The 22,221-nt window shown below is 37.6% G+C and overlaps 1 protein-coding gene across 3 annotated transcripts in view; it reads left to right on the forward strand.

The window, feature by feature from the left end:
• Positions 1-22,221, forward strand: part of PCCA (propionyl-CoA carboxylase subunit alpha) — a 274,953-nt gene that overhangs the window by 141,206 nt on the left and 111,526 nt on the right. For all 3 annotated transcript variants that reach the window (XM_058821827.1, XM_058821835.1, XM_058821843.1), the window contains one exon: positions 5,991-6,093. In XM_058821827.1, coding sequence (XP_058677810.1) covers positions 5,991-6,093 — 103 coding nt within the window. The remainder of the gene's footprint in view (positions 1-5,990; positions 6,094-22,221) is intronic.

A 22,221-nucleotide genomic window follows, 5' to 3' on the forward strand; every position in this document is an offset into this window, starting at 1 on the left:
GCATCTTGGCTACTTTTCCATTAACCTATGTGATGCTCTCTTCAAATTATGTGTAGAATGGGTATGTTTAGTAATTTTTATAATTAGAGTTTAACTCTTTCTTCCCATCTTTAAGTAAACATTCACTACCAGAAGTAGTTTGTTTATTACAAGTTATTTTAAAATACTAACTGGGCTGAAAGTAACCTTGTGCAGAGTATGATTTGGGTGGGAAAGCATTTCCTGTCATGCCCTTTTTTGTCCATGTGAGGGCTGGCTGACTGGAATGCTGGCTGGCAGTAGGTGAGCTGGAGTGGGTTGTTGTTCTGAGCACCCATGCATGTTTTGGAAGGTGTGTGGATCTGAGGGCGGGTGCAGGAGCGCTGATTAGGTCAGGTGGCACCTGTCTTAGAGTGGCCTCCAAGCACTTTGCTTACAGAATAAAAATGTCTGCCAAGCGTGCAGGAGTCAGATGCACTGTTCTTCTACAGCTTCCAAACAACCTGGGAAGCCTCTGTACTTTCTAGTCTGCCTGATGAGAAGGAAATCTACTGTGTATTATCCCTACTTCACAGGCACAGACAGTGTATCTTTGTTATCACAAAGATGCAAGAAGAGTCTTGGACCAAAGATAAATTAAAGGATCTTTAGGTTAGACCCTGTTTATGGGATAGGTCATTGCAGTTCAGTCTGTTTCACAGTTTATATTTTCCTAGTTTTTTATTTAAATATTGAGATCTTCTTGATGTTGCACTCTTTCTGGTTATTAAAGGATGTCTGAAATCAGTCACTCTCTTTGTGAGACACATCCTGTGCCGATGAAAGATGGCACATTTTCCAAGAGATTGTCACAGAAGTCATCCCAAAATACATGAGAAAAAAAAAGCCAGGAATAATTTACTTTCCCTCTTCTAGCATGTTTACCTCATCTGAATGGAGAGAAATAACAAAAATTCTTTATATTTCTAATATAGAGAAGAATAAAGAGGAAATACTTCTCTTCTGAAATGGCATATTGGCTCCAGAGACTGTGTATGAGGTGAAGGCTTTTAGATATGTTGTGTTTATCATAATTATATGGGTTGGATGAAATTGTTACTCTGCTTAATGCTTATTAAACCATCTCTGGAAAACGGTGTCCAGTTTTAACCCTCTGATGCATGTAAGAAGGATGGCAATAAACATAAGTCTATTGAAGAGGCACAAGGGTGGTGTTGGGATTGGAACAGGTAACCTGTAGGAAGAAGCTGGGAGAACCAGCTGGATGCAAGAAAGCTTAGGATGGACCTAAGGAAAGCCTTCTAGGACCTTGGGGTGATTTCCCAAGCATATGAGGCCAGGCTCTTCAATGAGTTGCACTGCAAGAGTCAGGGGTCGTGGACTGGGGATTTTAAAGGTGTCACTGCACAAACTTCTGAGCAACCTATTCTGAATTTGATGTTGAGATTGCTTCATGGGGAGGGGACATGCTGAATAAACTAAGGGCCTTTCAAGGTCCCTTCAGCCTCAGTCATTCCCATGCTTCTGAGTGAAAGTGCTTTTTAGGTGAATTGGGACTGCAGATATGACTTTTAAACTTAAGTCTGGAGGCTATTGCTATCAGTAGGAGGGGGAACACAGCTTCCCCTGTCTGTCACTATTAGAATATGGGAGATACTTGCTGCTGATTCCATTAATTTTCTCTGCATTGGAATCTAATATTTATAACATTCAACTTTGTTTTCTGCCTCAGCCTACTTGGTGTAGGTGCCGTCTGTAATGGTTAACTTCAAAATCCACCAGGAAAAACTTGAGCTAGAACCTAGGAATGTTATAAACATTGCCTACATTGGTGTTGATCTGAATTATGAATTGCACTTTTAATCTTTCCCATTATGCTTTTACTTTTTATTCTTCCCTATCAGAAAACAGTCACTCTTCAAGTATTAAGTAACTTACTGGGGCACATAACCAGGGTTTGTTTGTTTTGTTTTGTTTTTTTCCCTGTAATTGATAGTAGGAAACATGTTTCTAGGACAAAATGCAAATGAGACTGTTATGGGAAAAATGACCTTTATGTAATTTAATTTGAAGTTGGTTATGTAAAGTAATTGCATGAACCTTTTTGACTCAGCTTGGGGGATACTGAGATAATATTGATTTAAGCAATCATAACATCAGGGAAATGAGAGAGAAATGCTTTATTTCTTCTCTTCCTTCCGACCAGGGTTCTGCCATTTGGGAGTAATAGATGTGTGCAGTCTACTTTTAAATAATATGAATTGTGACTTAATTTTATAATAATTCTTCCTCTTTTGCATTTGCTTTATCTAATTCAGCTGATAATCAGAAATTTATCCCAGTTTAAACAGAGAGGTGGGACCTGCCAGTTCCACATTTCATTGTGGAGGTGAAATTTCTGTCTAAGCCAGGAGTTTGCAGTGAGGAGAGCAGGGAAGAGCAATGGTGTAACTCCCTGTGTTGGAAGCTGGGGGACCTTTGCTACTTACTCATTTCACTCTCTTTCAAGGCAGCGCTTGGACAACTGCTCCAGAGGTAGCTTTGTTGCTCTCTGAATCAATCTGTATGGTGAACAAGAAGGACCGTGTTGTTATATCTTTATTGATGGTGAATATTAACTTATTCCTCAAGATACCCCACTGAAATCCTCAGGAGTAGCTTCTGAAGGGGAATAATACTTGATGGGAAACAAAGGTGTTTCTATCTGGGACATTTGTGTATTTCCAAATATAGTAATGTAATTGTAAGTTTGACTCCAAAACTGTTTAGAATTCAGCTGAGCTAGCAGCAGAGCAAAAGCAGACAGCAAGTGGAATGGGACTGGAGTTCAGAGAACTAAGGCAGTATTGACAGCAGTCTGTCCTGCCTAATAAAAGTAAATTGCCATCCTTAGGAAGCAGCCTTTAATCAAACTTCTGAGGTATGCCTCCAAAGTTATGCTAAGGACATTCTGCGGTAGTGTTGTATTTTTATTGCCAGACACCAAAACCTAATTTTGCTATGTTCCTGTTAACAGTTTCTATTATCTCCCAGAAATCCTACATTGGATACTACAGTCATAACTGGTTTTCTGCTTGCCACATGTGGCACAACTGCTGTCAATAGTGACAAAGGAATAAATATATTTTTCATGTTGGCAGTAATGAAGCGCGTGTGACTCTTGATCAGTTGTTAACCTGTTTCAACTTATTGACCTTTGTTTGGAGTTTGATTTTTACTGAAGATACAGGAAGAAAATAGTTTTTGTGGCAAGCTCAAAAGCCGTTACTTCATCTAAGACAGAGGACATGCAATAAAACCTTTGAAATGGGACCTTTTTAGTTTTACCTTGTTCCTGTATTTAAGTTGGTTCTAACAGTGTGTGTTGGAGCAGGTGGGAATGTGCAGTTTGGTCACACAGTCTTGTCATGAGTGTTGGGCAGGGGGACTGAAAGGCAAAGGCTTTAGGGCAGATTCCTGATGTGCCTTTAGCTGGGGCATGTAAACAAATCACCAGTTTTAGATTCAGTGTTTTGAAAAAATGATCTCAGAGTTTCTTCACTGTGTGTAAGCAATGGGAAAATTGGCACATTTCAGATCCAGATAATTGATGTTATTGCGATGTATAATTACATAAGGCTTATATATATACACATATATGTATATGTACAAATAGTACAAAATAGTGTGTGTATATGTACAAATAGTACAAAAGTTCAGTGCTATTTGAATTTTGCCTGGCAATCAGTTTTCCTAGTAACTGGCAAAGTAAAGATCAAGTTTGTTTCTGAAGCCAGGTTCTAAACCTTTCAGCATTTGGATTTCTGCATGTGTTTGTTGAAGTGAAGACAGTTTCCATTTCAAGGCAGATAAAAAAAATAAACAGTGAGCAAAGGAACTTGCAGTAATATTCAGCCAGAATATGCTAATGCGGACTAAATTAAAAAGAGATTGATGCAGATTTTCTGAGTTTTGTTATTTTTAAATTTACATTTTTTGGCCTGTGACAACTTCTTTGTACTGTTAGCTGGACTTTAATGAATGTATTCCTATCACTGTGGCATGATTGCATTTCTAAGGTGGACTCTAACTAGTCTCTTTACCTAGCTCTGTTTAATATGCCCAGTGGAACGATGTATTCTGTGCAGAAGACATCCTGTTTTGAAATTGTGGCTTTGTTGTTGTAGAGTCTGCTCCAGTCCTTTACAACAGTCTCCATTCTGGATTTTCTTCAGGATCTCATTAGTCTTATTTTATTCTGCTGATAGAGATTGTCACTGGCTAGTAGCCACTACTGGGGAATGTGAATTTACATTACATAGCACTGAGGCCATGGGAAGGTGGAGGTATAGAAGGGATCTGTGTTACTGTTTGCTGCAGGACTGGAAGCAAATGTGTCTCCCTGGACAGAGTTCCTCTGGGAGATAGAGCCTTCTGAAGCTCTTCCCCCATCCTTTCATGTGAAATCTATACTTTTTCTGGATGATGGCATTTGCTGTGATATGTACACATAAAGCACTTTTTGAGAGCTGTGTTGTAACTGAGTTCAGCAAAGTCTTTCAGTTGTTAACCTTTAACTTTATTGTGTAATTCTCTTCTCTCCCTTGTGAAATGCTCTTGCTTTCACTTGTGCAAAATCTTTCTCATGGATAAAGTTTGCCTCTTTTCTTCATGACAATTCAGCTTTGCAGTTCTTGTCCTATTTTATATCAATTTTAACTTCCTGTCTTATAGACTGAGTACTTTGTCTTCTTGTTCTCTCTCACAGACTTGCAGAGTGGCTTGGGTTTCAAGGGACCTTAAAAATCACCTGATTCCAACTCCCTGCCATATGCAGGAATACCTTCCGCTAGACCAGATTGCACAGTGCTCCATCCATCTTGGCCTTAGGACTTCCAGGGATGGGGCATTCATGCCTGGACAGCCTGTTCCAGTGCCTCACCACCCTTGCAGTAAAGGATTTCTTCCTAGACTAATCTAAACTCTTTTGGTTTGAATTATTCCCCTTGTCCTTTAACTACATGCTTTTGTAAATATTCTCTCTCCATCTTTCTGGCAGGCACCTTTCAGGTACTGGACAGCTGCAGTTAGGTTACTGTAAAGCCTTCTCTTTTCCAGGCTGAGCAATCCCAGTTCTCTTAGCCATTCCTCGTAGAAGAGGTGCTCCATTTCTCTGCTCATCTTGGTGGCTCTTCTCTGGAATCTCTCATTACTCTTGGCCACCTATTTGCCATCTTTTCACACACCAAATCTGTGTTGTGTGATTTCTGACCTAAAGATGGGGAGGGCAGAGTTCTGTTACTGTGCTCTTTTTAGCATCTTGAATGGACAATTGAATCTCTATTTAACCATCACTTTCTGGAACAAGACCAGACTGGGAGACAACCTGCTTCCTCTCACACCGGTTGTATCTTTTTGCCAAATATTTGTTAGATTTCCTGCCTTCAGATTATAGACTGCTTTGAGCCACTTTCTGCTTCTAAAGTGTCAAACATCACTTTTGACTTCATTAGTTGTGAGCTAATGATTACACAAATAACACTAAATGACCCAGGGCTGAGGAGTAGCCTTATCCCCATTTATTTTTTGGGTGTATACTGTTGTGCTGTCCCTTTTGTTTGAAAGATCTGTAGCCTTTGCCTCAGATAAAGTACTGACAGTGTTCTATATTTTGAGTAAGTTCTAATGTACAGATGGATTCCTTACCAGCATGAGGCACAATATGTCAACCAGTGACATTTCAGTAATGAAAACAAGATGCTGCAGCATCATTCAGTTTCTTTTCTTTCAGTTGTCAAATTGTTTTTAACAGAGATACCAGTGTTAGCAGTTAGGTTGATTTGTATGAAAACATGCAATTTAAACTCTGAAACTCAGAGCGTCTGCTATGCTGTGCCTCATCCTAATTTAGAGGGAAAAAATGTAGCTTTCATGTGTGAGGACTGAGCAGTGTCTTTACTGGTAGTTGTTACTTTTTGTACCTATGTTGGTCTGTGGTATCTAATTTTTTTAAACTTCTTTCTGAAAACTAGGACACAAGTTGACAGATCTTGAAAGAAGACAACTACTGGCAACAGCAGCATCTTTATATGTGGCTGAACAACTGAGATCACAGCGATTTTTAGGGACTCCAAGGTAAGTTCATTTCTAAGAACTCAGATGTGCTGATGCATTTCATTAATGACATCTTCTCATGAACAAGAATAACTGGTGAGAAACTGCATGGTTTCTTAATATGGTCTGTTTTTTCTAAATTCAAATGAGCTGTGGCTTACATTTCCCTACTTGCACAAGTCATACATGATTATTTTATTCTAAGTATTAGCAAACTAATAGGCACAAAAATGTGTTACAAGCCAGTACAGTAATTAATGCACATCAGGAGTTTCATTAATGCAAAATGTTGCTGCATTAGTAACTAACCACAAATTGAGCATCACAAATTTCCCATGTGCCCATTTGAAGCAATCTAAGCACTTTTGCATAATATGAATATTCAGCTACAGGGCTTTAAAATATTGTAGATTTGTGAGTAATTTGCTACCTGGATGAAGAACCTTAATGGTTTAGTCTTAATTCTGAAAACACTTTCAGACTGTAAAGGTGGAAGGTAATTGATGGAAGAGTCAACACCTTGTTTTAAGTATGGGTTTTTTGTGCTTTTATTCCCCCACTCCTCCATTTTTTTGAATTGTAGCTGCCAATAACCTAGGCAGTACTATTAATTGTTCAGCCATTGCAGTACCCATGTCAAAATGCTAATTCACTTCTTTGGCTTTTTTGAACAGTATGCCTTTTTCCTCTAGGATGCCTAGCTTTCCTTGTTCTCTGGCCCATCCCTGTCAGTGCCTTGAGACCTTCTGTTAAAATTAACTGAATTTGTGAAGCTTGTTTGTGTAGTTGGTGTTAGCAATGGTTGTACACAGGGAATCCTGACTTCAGCATAACTCTCCTTGCCTCATGTTTTGTAATGTAGTTGCATGTAGGTTTGTATGTGAGGGAAGTCATAGTGCAGGGTAGACATTATTCACATTCCATGCCAGTGGTTTGACAGTGTATTCTATTACTGATTTTTCAGTGGTCAGAAGTAAATCAAATGTGGTTTCAAGAAGTCTTTATTTTTATTTGTACCCACAAAGATAATTAGTACCATATGGTACTAAAGAAAAAGAAAGAGACACTTAGGGCAAACATAACAGCTTTGTAATGTATAGCATATGCAGGGCTGGGTCATTGCTTGCCTTATGTATCTATAGGGGAAAGTAAAGCACTTTTTTATTTCCTTCCACAAGTTATATCCTTCATAGTGAATGGCATAAGGAGAAGAACAGACACTCAAAGGCCACTCTCACCTAAAAAAAGATGAGCCAGGGAAAATGAGGAGGGGCCTTGATTCTAGTTTTTTTACTGGCCAGAATAGGAAGTTAAGTGGTCTGGTACTGCTACAGAGAAGCGATGGATTAATTTGTACTTAGAGTAAGGATAGGAATTGTTGATTTAAGCAGTGATGATCAATCTGCTATTGCATTCTCTACTCTGATTTGTGATTTCTTTTTCTCTTCCCTGTAAAATACTCTAACTAGCTGAAAAGAAAGGAATCTAATTTTTGAACAGTCTTTTAATGTTTTGTGTCTTTTGCAAGTACTTTTTTTAGTATTAGGTGTCTGCGTATGCTAATAGAAAAGACACATATGACTATTTTAACTGAGATAAAAGAGATGTATATCTCTGTATAGCATTGAGCAATCAGACATAGTCATCCATCTCTTTCTCTGCTGTGTTAGGGAAACAAATACACTCCTGCTTTGAAAAAAGGTTAGCTCATTTTTGGAGTGCTAGCTAAATTCAGTTACAGATATCCTTCCACCATGAGAAGAGAAGGCAGCAGAGTCTGGTCACATGAAAAAACCACACATCTGTAAAAATAGATTAAGGTAAGATTTTTCAGATTTTAAATGGTGAAGTTAAGAAATCTTTTCAGTACAGAGGAATCACTTTCTCTTGCCATGATGGTGTGTACTTATGATTCCTTCAGAAGTCAAGCCTTAGAATTTTCTCTAAGTGATGGCTGAGTGTGGTTCTTATTGAATGTGTCATGGTTTCGATACACACATACTGTTGGATCTACTTGCTTTAATGATAGCAAAGCTGCCTGTTTGAGGACAAGTAAGGATGAGCTAATGCAAAAATGCTTACTGGCGAGTAACTTCTGAAGAAGCCAAACCTGATAATGATATACTTTCCCCAGAATCACACAGCTTGTTCTAAGGAAAAAGGAAAGAAGCGAAGGCAGAATGAGGTCAAAGAATTGTGCAGTGTCTTGGACAGTGTTCTCCATTCCTTAGAGCAGTTAGTGGACTCCCTCTAGAGGGGACTGAGCACTGTGGAGCATGAGAGTTACTATAGTCCTATCAAGGATTCCTCACCACATCCTTAACCAAGCTGCATCTCACTTATTTTTGAAGGTGCTCCTTATAGTGGGTATTTTTTAATGAGCAGGGTTGTGGCCAGAGGAAAAAGCACATCTTTATTCATAAGACTGCACTGTGCTTGAAAAATACTCGTAAACAAAATAGTTCAGAGTAGGAACTTGTGCTACAACAAATCCAAAAGGCCAGTTGTGATCTTGGGTGCAATGTTCACTATGGCAGAATTGGGCATTTGGCGTCTGTGTGAGTTTTAGATCTGTGTTGGAGGATGTGAGCAGACCAGACAGACTGCATGCTCCAAAGCTGATCCCTAACATTCTCCTAATGCTTTGGACAAGTACAGTGATCATCACCTACAGAATTTCAGCTCTCTGGCGCTATTTATGTTGACAGCATTTTTTTTCATCTGCACTGAAAGCAACTGAGCAAGTCTTGTGCAAAAAATTACTGAAGAGTTGCATTTTGAAATTATACATTATTTCTTTAAAACTTTTCACAGCTGTCAAACTGACAGTTTTCTGCTAAACTTGAGTTATATGCTTATCTTTGCTTTTAATTTGTTTTCTTTTCCCTTTTGGGAGCCATATTCATAATATGCATTCTTTTTACAACTGCAGGGGTATTTTATGTTCCCTTTTTCCCCTGTGATTTATTCAGCCCATGATCAGGATTGTTATTCTGGTCAGATAGACAGAAAGTACCATGCTTGGAGCTCTTCACAGAAGGTGCAGCTTTCACTGTCAAGGTTACCAGGACTGTAATCAGATGAAGTGCAGCTGAGCCAGATTAAGGAATCTTGTTGCAGGCTGTTCCTCCTTTGCTCTCTGTCTTTTCTTCTCCTCCCCAGGTATGCAGGTGTGATTTTGTGTGTAAAATTACCTATGTTAGCATAGAAACTATTTAATAATAGTTTACTTCAGATCACTCTCTCAGAAGCAGGCTACTTCTGACAAGGGAAATTACTCTGGAAGAGCTACAAGAGTGGGAATGTGTAGCAAGGAGGAACATGTGAGCTCATAAAAGGGAGTCAGAGGTGTGCCTTAGCTCTTCACCACAGGTCAAACTAGTAGCAGCCTCATGAGGAGGATTTCTCTATAACTGATGATATTTTCTCATGTGACTGGAAAATATGTATTTTGCAGTCCCCTGAGTGATTGAATAATCAGCTGTAAGGTTCTTGCTGAAGCATATTCTGATGACCAGCCAGCTTTGTCACCCAACTTCCCTCAGCTAGTTTCAGCCAGCCTGACCTGTGCAGTGGCAGTCTTCATTGCAGAACGTTGGCTGCTGTTGAGGTTGGTGCAAGTCACAAGCCCAAGGCTGGTTTGCATTTCCTGTACTCAAATAAATGGTGTTATGGTTTGGGTGGAGCACCCACAGGTGAGTTTCCACTATCTGTATTGTTATATAGTACCCCTGGCCTCATCAGCAGCTCCTAGAACTAACATGCCAGGCTTTAGCTAAAACAGCTCTTGCAGATCCATGCAAGCTCAGAGTTAAAGGAATATAAGCATTTACTTTTGTGATGCTATCAAATATTTAGAACATTTTCTGTGTGTGCTGTTTTTTTTTTTAGTTTTAACTGTTTTTTAATTTTGTATTTTATTTAATTTTTCCCATTTTCTTTGGAAAAAATTGGATGTGGGATGGTTTGGTTTTTTAGGATTCTTCCTGGTTGGGGTGTTTTTTCAAGTATTTTTTGAAAGATGATTTGCTAATGAAAGTGTTTGGTATTTTGTGAACCACATACTAATGTGAATATTTCACTGTGATATCCAGATAATAGGGGCACATATTTCCTACAGGAAAGAGCCATGGATGATTAATGATTGTTTAATTGTTCAGCTTTTAGTTATTTTACCTAGGACTTTTCCTACTTACTCCATAGTCCCCTTTATTGTGAAACTGGTGCCACCCACAGCTGCTGAACAGATTTACAGCATCTAGTAAAACCCCAAGGTCTTCTAGACAGAACTTGATCTTGTTTCAAGTGGAAACATATTTTGGCTGAAGTGAATCCAGCTTATTTTATGTCTATTTGATGTAGTTAGCCTTTGAGACCAGAAATGATGTTGTACAGTTGAATCTTCACATTTTGGCTTCAGACTTGTTTTCTTTAGTGGGTTGGGAGGGGAAAAGGAGAGTGTCTCTCCAGGTGTGGCTACATCATGCTATCTCATGGGTCTACTAATGTGATATTTATACTTCTAAACCCAATTGCCTGCAGCACTTCCTATGTGTTGCTTGTGTTGGCTGCTAAGTGTATTTTCCTAATTTTTCTATGGGTTTTACCCTTTCATCATTTATGACTTGGAATAAAAACAGTGGGGCTGCATGCCCATATTACCTGATGCTACACACAAAAAGATGGTAACACATTGGAAAATGTTTTAAATTGCTAGCAAGGGAAAAAAAACACTAAAGATTTTTCTTGCTTGTGTGTATAATGTAGAAGACTGGATTGGGATTCTTGAGTTAAACTGTTCTTGTGGGACCTTAGAGAAGTTAGTTGAATTTGGCCTCAGTTTACAAAAAGGCAAAGTAGCCTTAGTACTTTGATCCCCTGTTGAGGTTTTGTAAACATGTTTATCAACATGTATGAAGTATTTTGAGACCTAAAATGGATTATACTTTCTAAGCATAAAATAAAATTTTCCCAGGAAGGAAAGTGTATAGTGGAAAGTTAAAATACAAACAAGCTTTTGTCAAGTTCTGAAATAGCTGGGCTAAATTTTTGTTTTAAAATTCTGAAATCCAGGGGTCCAGTGCAGTGAATGTAAAATGGCTGGTGAGCTGCAAGAACAGAAATTTATTTAGCTTTATGTTTAATGAATTATTGTAGGTTGATTCAGTACAGCTATATTGATATCTGCCTTGCCATTGCTTGGTTATAGGGCAGTGAGGGAATGGCTCAGAGAGCAGTAGAGTCCCACACCTCTCAGGCATCCTTGCTCTCACAGAGACTACACCTATTACCCTGCTGGAGTCTGGGACAGAGCCAGCTCTTTGCCAGCCTAGGGTTCCCCATATGGAAGGATGATCAGCTGCCCAGTAGCAAAGCTTTGTGGCTCTCCTGCACTGCTGGAGCAGCACAAAATAAGGTTATGTTACATTAATTTTAAAAAGAAGGAAGATGATGTCAGGAAAATTGACTGGAGTCATCTGAACCGGCCTCTTGGAAAGAGAAAGAATTCTTACTTTCAGCACAGGCACTGCTGAATGATATCAATTGTATTATGTGAATTGAATTTTTTATTTCTTCCCTAGAATTGTAGTATTAACATGAACTTGCAAGTTATTGGAAGTGCAGCCAAACATGAGTACTTCTCTATCCTACAGATAGCCTCTGTATGAAGATAAACTGCTCTGTTTGCATTGGTATGGTTGATCAAGTCCAGCCTACTTGTGGCTTTCTTCATTCCCCCACTTTGGAGTTCTGCAGTCATCCTTAGCTCATGAAAACAGCATTGCCTTATCCTTACTGTTCTGGTCCCCTGCTCAACAAGTTGAGCATGCTTCCCATGATTTACTGTTAGACCTTTGAAAGTCTTTGGTATGTTTGTGTAACTACTGCAGCTCCACACCATTATTCACTGTGTGGTCTTCTCTTTTGCCATAGACTTGCAAGGTACTAAGCCCTTTTCTCCTCTTTTTCATGTGAAATCCTTGTTTATAATGAGCTTTTCTGGTTGTGGTAACCCTCTTGTCTCTCTAGCTGTTATCTAATGTTGTTCTTTTGACCTCTTGTGAGTCATTACTGTTTTGGTTTTTTTTTTGTAATCTTGCTTGATAACTACAAAACCAGATGCCCTATATAATATTCTAGATGTCTTTAAATCTGGTATTATTTACCCTTGTCAGTTGCTCAGTTGTTTATCATAGAAAGAGGATTATATGTGCTAGAAACAAAAAAAGTAGCTGCAAATAAATGAAACATGCATTTTTTTGCCAGTTTGGAATGAACTCCTATGGAAAATATAAAAGTTGGAATGGGATGTTAAGGTAGCATTTATTCTACAGAGTGTATACATGGTATTTTTTTCTTTGATTAATTAATGCGATCAGATTAGAAACACAGGTAATATAAGGTATTTCTATAGTTGCTTGAAAGCACAGACATATGTTCCATATGATTCCTAAACATCTATTCCAGGAATAGAGCAGTCTGTCCTGGGAAGTTTCCATGACTTGTCATCCCTGTCATTTGTAGGGAAAAATGTGTTCTGGGCACTCAGAAATCCACACTTGCTCAATCTTTAGAGTTGCTAACCATTATGAAATCATTATGAAGATGATGTTTGAATCTCAGTGAACATCTCTTGGGAAGATCCCCGCATCTTGCTGAGGTGATTGCTGGTGGGAAAGGCTTTCACTAAAGTAAATGGACCTGGCTAAGTCTCTATGTGTATTTTTTATTTTCACCATGTCTTCTGGGAAAACAGCATCTGCTGTAAGAGCTTTATAGCTTCTGTAGCTACTGTTCACTTAATGCTGAAACTTGAATTTGCATAATATAGACATGTGAATGTTTTCTATTGTGCTGCCAAATTCCTGTCCCTTTTTTAGTTGTTAATCTGGCCCTTTTCTCATCTGTGCTTTGCTTATGACCTCTTCTGCAAGATCCTCTCTTTACAAGACCTCTCTCTATTTAATTTACTTTGATCCCCTCTATAAGCCCAAAGATTATTTCCTCTCATGCAGGTTTACACCTCCTAAACCTGTTCTTTAATATTTGTCTGTGTGTAAAATGTGTATGCGTGAAACCGTAAAACTGACAAGGTGTGTGCTAATTGCCATGTGCTCCCTGGTCATTTCACAGGTATTTTTAGGATATGTTTTTGTCTTCCTCTGTGTATTTTACTTGGAATTTCCAAGGGCAGAAATGAAGTTGTCTAGGATAATTTTATGGAAGGGCAACGTTTTTCTTGACCTTTGGGGTCTCCAAGCTCAGTAAATACATCTGTAATTGCATTCGCATGAGAAGTTTTGCTGATATTTCTTTTCTAGGATTATTAAAGATAAGCATGACCATCAGCACCTGACCTTGTGTAGTTCCTTAAGGCACTGGTTGTGTCCTGCTGTTTGTGTAGTGTACAGCTTATTCTTGATGCTGTTGCTGTAGAAATGTTGTCAACAAAATATATGGGAAACAAGTCTCTCATTCAATATTGTCTGCATACTTGTACATGTATGTGTCTTGATTTGTCCATTCTTTGCATGCTTACTTCATTCATGTTCACAGAGGCTGTAGTTAAATACAGGATACTGATTGAAGGGATAGGTAATTCATTTATACCTTTGTTGTTCAGTATTACAATTTTCAACCGTTTCTTTTCCCTTTGATTCAACCGCAAAAGTGGGATGGGACATAGAATGGCCTCATTATTGTAGGAGTATTTCTCTGTTCCCTGCAATGATTCCAAAAGCTCTTGCACACTTCATCAGTATTATTGTAATTCTTTGGCTGCAGGATATTTGGCAGCTGTTGCACCCCACTGGCAAATCCTATTCAGACTTCACTTCCATTCACCATTGCCATTGGAGAATTGATTTCTCTCTCCTCTGCTCTAACCTTTCCCAATTCATTTTGGATTGTTCAATGTGAAACATTTTAATTTCATATCATACAGCCATTCAGCTCACAATCCTTTTTTAACCTGTCACCAGGGTAACAGCATAGCATGCTTGCTTTAGGCAATCAAGTTTTTATTTCACATGCTTAATGTTGCATTAAATGTTTGCATTTTGTTTAACCCTCTTAAATACTTTAAAATGTGGATATATTTTGCAGGGTAATGAAGTCTCTGATTTCAGTGTCAAGTCTTCACAGAAATTGTCTTACTTAAAATAAAAAATGAGAAATTGGAAGATGAATACAGTAATGAGAAGATTATTAATAAAATCCCAAATGGCTGAATGAGGCAAACATCCATAGAATGGTAAAAAATCTTTTTCCTCTGGTAAAACCTTCCAGAGGCGTATTATTATAATCTTTAGACCTATACTTTGGGATTATTTTTACCTGTAAGTGCTTGTATCAAATTAATGCAAATATAGGATTAACCATGCAATAACATGACTTTAAGAAGTGAAATGTCTGGCCTATACGTGTCAGCCTACTTGACACTGCTTGCCAGATGTGTGTGGAACTGTAAGCTGAATTACAAGTATTTTTGTACATCAAAATTAGAATTTATTGGGGTGATGCAGTTGATTAAAGAAATATGGGATTTTCACATATCTGTTTTTCCTCTACATGCCAACCATCATGGCATGCAGAACAGGCTATAAACATTTTCTTCTAAATAAGAATAATATGAATTATTATATTATTATATTACTAAAATAAAATAAAAATGGACATTTTAATATTTGAAAAAATATTGATTACTTATAACTGATGCTACAGAGCAAGTCCTGCCTGTTTTGGTAAAGGAATAGGACCAGCCAGCTTTGCCCTCACTTTTTTTTTGTTGGTATTTAAAAAATGTCTGTAATGGATGTCCTGAAAATACCCAGTCTATAACTATAATTAGAGGTGTAGTGTTAAAGGCTATTTATCTGTCACAATTTAGTCTCAATTACACAGGTATAAAAGATATAGGAGGAAGGGATGGGAAGTATTTAATTTTAGGATAAGTAAAATCTAAGAACATTGCATTGCAAATAAGCCCAGACTTTCTCATTTATAATTAAGTAAACCCATAATGAAAGCACTGATAATATGCATGTTAACACTTCAGAATACTAATTTTGCAAACCTTCCTGTTTTCAAAATAGGTCATACATATCTATTGTTTAAAAAAGCCAAATATGGAATATTTGATTACTGTACTAGCCAGTGTGTGTTTTTTGAGGAGACAACTGTTTGCCATAGATGGGACCCATAAAGTTGACTTTGTTAGAATTTTTCTTCCAACAGCATGTAGCTAACTATAGAAGAATAGAAATGAAGTTTCTTCTATTATTTTCCAAGCTTTCTGCCCAGTTTTCTATTTTCCCAAGTTGTGCTGTAAGCTACCAAATATTATTGCTTGCCTAAAGAGGTTTGGCAGTGTTTTGTTACTGAATTTTGCCAAAAAGGAGCCAAGCATATGGTAACAGTTAATTTATTGGTTCTTCTAACCTCCAGGGAACTCTTTACAGAGAGCATATTACCTTTTTATCTAACATATTTTAAATAAAAGAGCTGTTGACTTGAAATTTGATATGCCAGTGTAGAAGCGAAACCTTCAGTGCGGTTATGCTCAATTCAGCCTTGTTTAAGGGTGAGACTAGAAGTGTAAACATACAAGATTGAGCTAAGACTTCTTTCTTTTCATCTTTCAGAGAGGTGGGTCTCTTCTGTATAATTTTAGTGTGTGTGTTTAAATAAAAATACTGAAGAGACATTTTCTTGAGGAGAAAAATAAGCCCTACCTTTGTCTCAGAAGTCTTGGAGATCTCTTTCTTTTGTTTTAAGATATTCCTGGTATGTGCATTACCAAGGGATGCTAGAAGAAAGGAATTTTTTTATTTCTTTGTATACAGGCCTACAGGCCTATTTGCTGGTTTGTTACAATGCAGTTTTGTATAATTTTAGTGGGAGAATTATTTGAGAGGTAGCATTGCTAATAGTGTTGCTATGTGCTGTCTTGGAATTGAATATCATCCCTGTTATTTGCAAACTCAAAATCAGTGATCTACTATCTGCATAGTAGCTGTATATTTCTGGTTTTGTAACTGGGAGGTATTGTGAATCTTAAAAGGAAAGCTGCATAGATATAGCACTGTATTTTCAATTCAATACTTGGGATAGATGGTACCTTAAGTAAAAAATACTTAATATTGATTTCTGTTGTTTCTTCACAAATATTCAAACACCCGGATATTTTTCCCTGGATCTATGTTGAGATTGCTCAGATTACTTTTTCTTTTATGATTATGGATGATTCTTTAATATCTTTCACAGACCATTCTTTTCTGTGTAGTTAGATGTGGTGCTTGGAGTTTGTTTTGGCTGTGGCTTCCCTTTAACATATATCTTCAAAGCCTGTAGTGTGAGAAAAACTGGGCAGGAAAGAACAGCACAGGACCTCGTTCTTTTGAAACCAGGGATGTTTACCCATGGACTTAGAAAGGAGATGACAGGTCTTTATCCTGTCTCTCTGTGGTGCTTAATAAAATTAGTCTTTCTGCAGTTAGTAGTGAGATGATACAAATAAACTATTTGCACATTAATTCCAGTTTTTAAAAAAATGCTTCTAAAAAAATCTGAGTTCCTAGGCTTTAAGCTTGTGTCTTTACCCCTGTGTGTTCTGATATGTGTTTCTGAATCTCCTCTCTCTGGCATGATGGTGGCAGATATGGTGACATACCTTGGTGACACAGTAATGACTTTCTCCAGGCCCTGCTGCCCGTTTTTCTATCAGACACTGAAATTTAAAGCAGGTCCTCACCTGGCTGCTAACATTGGTAGACAACTTTACCCTGTTTGTTTCCTTGAGCTAGTGAGAGCACTTTTCTTTAAATTCTTTGTTGCCTGCCCTGCTCCCTCCCCTGCAGCAAAGTCTTTATTCTTGCTACTTGTATCCTCAAATCACAATCACTTAAAGATGCTTTACTAATATTAAGTCCTCCTTATTCCTCTATTCACTGTGCTTTTTATCTGTTCTTTGATCTCGGACATTGCTTGTCTGCCTCTACTACAGGCTGCCTCTTCCCAAGATTTAACCCTTGTATTTAAGTGAACCCTTCGGGGTGGAGCATAACTCTTCAGAGATAAAGACGTTCGTGATTTAACCCCAGCCACCAACTATGAAGAGAATTACCTCTACCCTAGCCAAAATCAGCATTCAAGGCTAGTTTGTCTCCCCTAGGAAGGTCCCAAGGGGCTGCAGTAATTTGAATTTTAGAAAAATTATATTGGGTATAAACAAGGAAACTTTGGGCTGAGGGAGAACACGGATGTTGTGTATAGATTCCCTCAGCAGGTGAGTGCACAGGAAAGATTGAGGCTGAAGCTAAAGTTGTGAGAACCAGTTCTGAACATCTTCTTTAGGTATCCTCTTTCAGCTGCCATGCACTACATCTGAAAGTGTATTTCAAAAATATTTTGGATCTTCCTCATGTTTGTACTGCAGTTTTATTTCACATTTTAGCATTTCTGTTCAAAATGAGTCTGTCTTTTTGAGTCAGAAAAACCCTAATATTCTTTTTAATGTCCTTTTGATCACATACAATTTATTTATTTGTGCTTGTTTATAGAATAGAAACATTCACAGAAAAACATATATGTATTGGGTCAATAGAAAGAGTTACAGTATCATCTATTTGTAACTATATTCATTAAATAGTAATTGGATGTGTAAAAGGTAATCTGTAAAGAAAGTTGTTTTTCCACAGCATTTTGAAATGTACTTATATAGTACATTTTAATATATTATGTTATTTATGTATTTAGGGCATTTATTCTTTGCCTTGTTTAATACTGAACTGCACTGATTAGTGCTAATTGGGCAAAAAGGAAAGGAAGGAGGTGGAATTTACAGTTAAGTACATTATAGAAGTGTAGCTATATTCTTATATTCTTCTTAGATCTTATTTAACTTTCTACTGCTTATCATTGAATATTAGACTAGATGGATATTTAGGCCAGTCAGTACAGCCATTTTTATGTCCCCATCCTGTATTGATCATGATTATGCTAAAATGACCATCATCAATAATGTTCATCCCACCTACACAGCCTGACTTCTCTAATTCTGAACTTAATCAGCAGAAAGCTTAGTGGGCAAAATTTTTTATATTAGTACTGAGAATGAGATACTAGCTGTTACAAATTTTTTGTCCTTCACATTCAACCCTAGTTTAATAATTCTCAAATTCCTTCATTCAGGTCTGGTGTATATAACTTGAGCAAAATTGTGCATGCACATTTTTTTCTTGTTGTCTTTCTTCCTCTTTCTTGTGAGACCATAATTTGAACAATGGCAGATGTTTTATTAAAAGGATGAAAACACAGAGGGCAATATTTATCATATTTATCATCTTTTGAATATGTATCACTCATAAATTATTAGATGCCTGTGTTTCTGCGGCTGAGAGTTGTAGTGCCTAAGTAATGTAAAAAATATAGCAGAGCATTACCTAAAGGTAGTAGAGCCAATTTCAGGTCTAACTCATTGTGAGAGGTACCTTTCTCTTTGCATTAGTTAGGAAGGGAAAGGGTGGTTGATAGGAGGTGCTGAAAGCTCGGCGGTGTGAGTGCCGGATGTAAGCGGGAAGTGTAGGGGTGATGTGTGCGAGGTAATGAGAGTCACTGAGCTCTGCTATGGCCTCCAATTATCTGGACATGACATATGAGGGCTTGTTGGAGATAGGCATGTTTTATGTTATCTAATATAATTTTTAATGAACTTTTGGGGGTTTTCTCATCTGCTATGTTTTTTTTCTTTAACTGAACAGAATTAGTAGCATTAATCTGTTTCATAGGAGTCTAGTGCAGAAGAAACAGAGAACAAAGCTTTAGAATCTGTGAAATATGCCACATTTCTTACATCTAGGGGGGAGGAAGTAGCTGTGACATTGCCTGTTGGAAACTAGCTTGAATACTTGTAGCCAAATGCTGTAATCACATTTACCTGTGATTTGGTAGATACATGGTTGATACCTGTGTTGTCACCCAGCATTAGTTCTTGTGCACATAGTTTGAAAAGCCAGGCACTGTCTAGAAAAACAGAGTTCCAAATGAATCCCAGCTCTTGACCAGCTTCTGTTTCTTACGCTATGGTGTGTAGGATGGCTAGCAAGGAAAATCTGGTCATCCTTTTGCAGGACTGTGGGCTGTCCTGAATGTGCATTCTGTATTGCCTGAATTAAGTCTCTTGTAGAGGAGAAAGCACAATGGAAAAATGTGATCAATACAGCTGTATTCCCAAAGTGATTTCACTGGCATGAGATGGGTTAAGCTCTTCGATGGACTCTTGGTTCTGCTGCAACAAGTTTGCAGGAGGTGATAATCTGTGTGATAGCTGAGCTCTTACAATACTCTGGAACTCTAGTGAAATCTGGCAAGCATTGTGTTTTCCATGATGCACAAAAAAAGAGGGGGAAGTTCTATTTTAAATAATGACCATTGGGATATTGCATATCTGACAGGCTTTAGAGAGACCAGGTGAAATCATGAGTCCTACAGAGTGTGGCAGAAATTCCATACTTCTGGCTGTCATACTACTGTCTGGTTAGTTCCAAGGAGACTGGCAGATCAAAAGAGTGAGACCTAAATGAAACTGTAAACCACAGGAAAGACAGCATTCAATGCACAGCTCTTAACAAAAAACTAAAAATATTTTTGAAGGTGGTGTTCTCTAAAAAGGTGTTTTCAGTTTGGTCTAAGGTTGGGAGTTTTATTTTTGTTAGCTAGTATAATTTAAAATTTTCCTTAGTTTGCACATTGTGTTCCTTGTGGGCCTTAAAGAAGGCCAGTGTTCTTGCTCTCTGTGCTGTTGCCGAATTTCCTCAGAGATGGCTTTATTCTGATGTCTTTCCTTTTCCCTTGACTGTAGTAGTTGTCTCTCACTCCTGATAGTGTGCCTCCTTTAGTAAGTTCAGCAGGTACTGAAAAGTTTCACTATAGTGGGTTTTAAAAACTTTGTTGTTTAAGGAAACACTGTATTTCAGTTTGTTGTTAGTGCCTGTGGGTCAGATGTGTATCTCTGAATAAGAAAGAGGTTAATTTAGTTTTTTGGATTAAGTTTGTAAATTAGTGATAGTTGGGTAAATGGCAATCTGTTTGAGAAGATATCTAAAAAGATAGAGGCAACTCAGGCCATGACTTTTTCAAAATGGAATTTTAAACTTTGATTCTAAAATATGCATTTTCTCTTCCACAATTGTACAAGTTTTTCAAATATGCTGCACTTCACAGTATTTTTTTTGCTTTCAGCTGGCAGAAGCTGGTAGGTATTAAACACTTAACAACTTTTACTAGGGCAACTAAATAAGAGGGGTTGAGCTTGAATTAAAATGTCAGAGTTTTTTTTGGTTTTTTTTTCCTTAACATCTAGACTAAGTACCAAAATTAGGATTTTGAGGCAATTCAATTGCAGAAATAATCATTAAGATCAAAATCTCTTCATGAGAATAAGTGATTCTTCAAAAACTAATCTAGCTGTCATTACAGAGTGTACCAGTACAGGTGTACTGTCTTGTTCATGATGAGGAGCTTGTGCTCTCACTGTATGTATTTGACTTTTGATTAGACTTAGTCTAGTCTTGTGAACTGAATACCCATTTGTGACTGGAGTGTGCTGGATGCAATTTTGGAATCTAGTTTCTGCCTTTCTTCATCAGAAAGAAACTGCTTTGCACATCCCAAGACCATTCTGCAGTGTGATCCAGAGCAATCTAAGTGCAGGTGGTTGGGATAATTTACTTTGAGAACTCCTGATCTGAGGTGGAGCACTGATAGTCTCACAGCCCCTGCATATTGTCCTGTTACCTCTGAGTTATCACACTCTCCAGAACTTCTGTTACAAAAAGGGGTGAATAACTGAAATTTTGACAGAAGGGATGACAGATTAAAGCACTAAATGTGTTTTGATTCAGGTTTACAGCTATTAGTAGCAATTAAGCTCAAGATTAGTAGCCAGGTTTCACCACTGAGATGAGTACAGCAAACCTAGCATGAAGTTTGCCTGGATGTTTCAAAAAAGGGAGCATGGAAAGTAGTCTCATATGTAGAAGTAAACTTGGATTATTTATCAAACTTAGATGTAATTTTTAATCACTTCACCTCATTTTCATATTAGTAGGTTAGCATTTCCTTCTGACTATTTTTTATGTGGACAGCAAACCTGTAATATTCTAAACTTAATACAAGTGAAAAATAGCACATTATTACTGGGAACTTCTTTGAATGGAGGTGTAGGAAACAGACTGCCCAACAGGCAGCTAGATCCCAATGCCATCATGTTGTATGAATGTACATAACTGCTACTGGATAATGTTAACAGAAGAGCTTTAGTCCTCCCTATTCCATCACAGTGGCTTGTTCTGAAGCTCTTTGCACACAAAAAGAAAGTGAGATAATTATTGTAAGAGTGTTCTTAAATATCTGCACAATAAGTTTCTTTGCTTAAGGAAATAAGGGAAAATTTGTATAGGAAAGGGCATTTGCTGTTTTTCTTTTACAGAGTAAATTATTGTTATTAGTTTTGCCAACTGCCCAAAGTTATCTCTCAATAAAAATTAAAAAAAAAAAGTTTTGGAAAACAGCAAAGTTATGAAATGAAATACTTTAATTGGAGGAGAAACAGCCCCAGCTTTTTTTGATGACAAACAGATTTTTAGATTTTTCTCTCCATAAAAGTTGTTAGCATGCATAAGACAATGTTGTTGACTGGTCTGATTAAAAACACCTGCTTGCAAGTGGCTCCTCCTTTGGTAAATAAAAGATGGTTGAAAAAACAGATTAGAAGCACAGACTTGTAAATTATATTAAAAATAAATGTCTTTTCTCTGTACTTGTGAACACTCAAATTATTGAGTGTTCCTTGCTTCTTATTTCACAAATGCTTGCAATGAGACAAATAGCAAGATCTCTTATCCAGCATTAATGTCTGACATTTGCTTTTTCCAACATAAACCAAATACTAAAGTAGGTCCTAACATCTCATAGGAGAGGAAATCAATTTCAGATCTATTTTACATTTATTTATTTGAAATTTTCAAGGTATGCTGTTGCCTGCTGAAGGACTGGGCAGTCTGACCCTTTTCTGAAACGAAGAGGCCTTGGGCTCTACTGGCAGCTCCCAGGGTTACTGTGTTTCCACAGTTTACTAATGCAAAGTGC

The sequence above is a fragment of the Ammospiza caudacuta genome, chromosome 2, assembly GCF_027887145.1.
Source record: "Ammospiza caudacuta isolate bAmmCau1 chromosome 2, bAmmCau1.pri, whole genome shotgun sequence".
NCBI lineage: Eukaryota > Metazoa > Chordata > Aves > Passeriformes > Passerellidae > Ammospiza > Ammospiza caudacuta.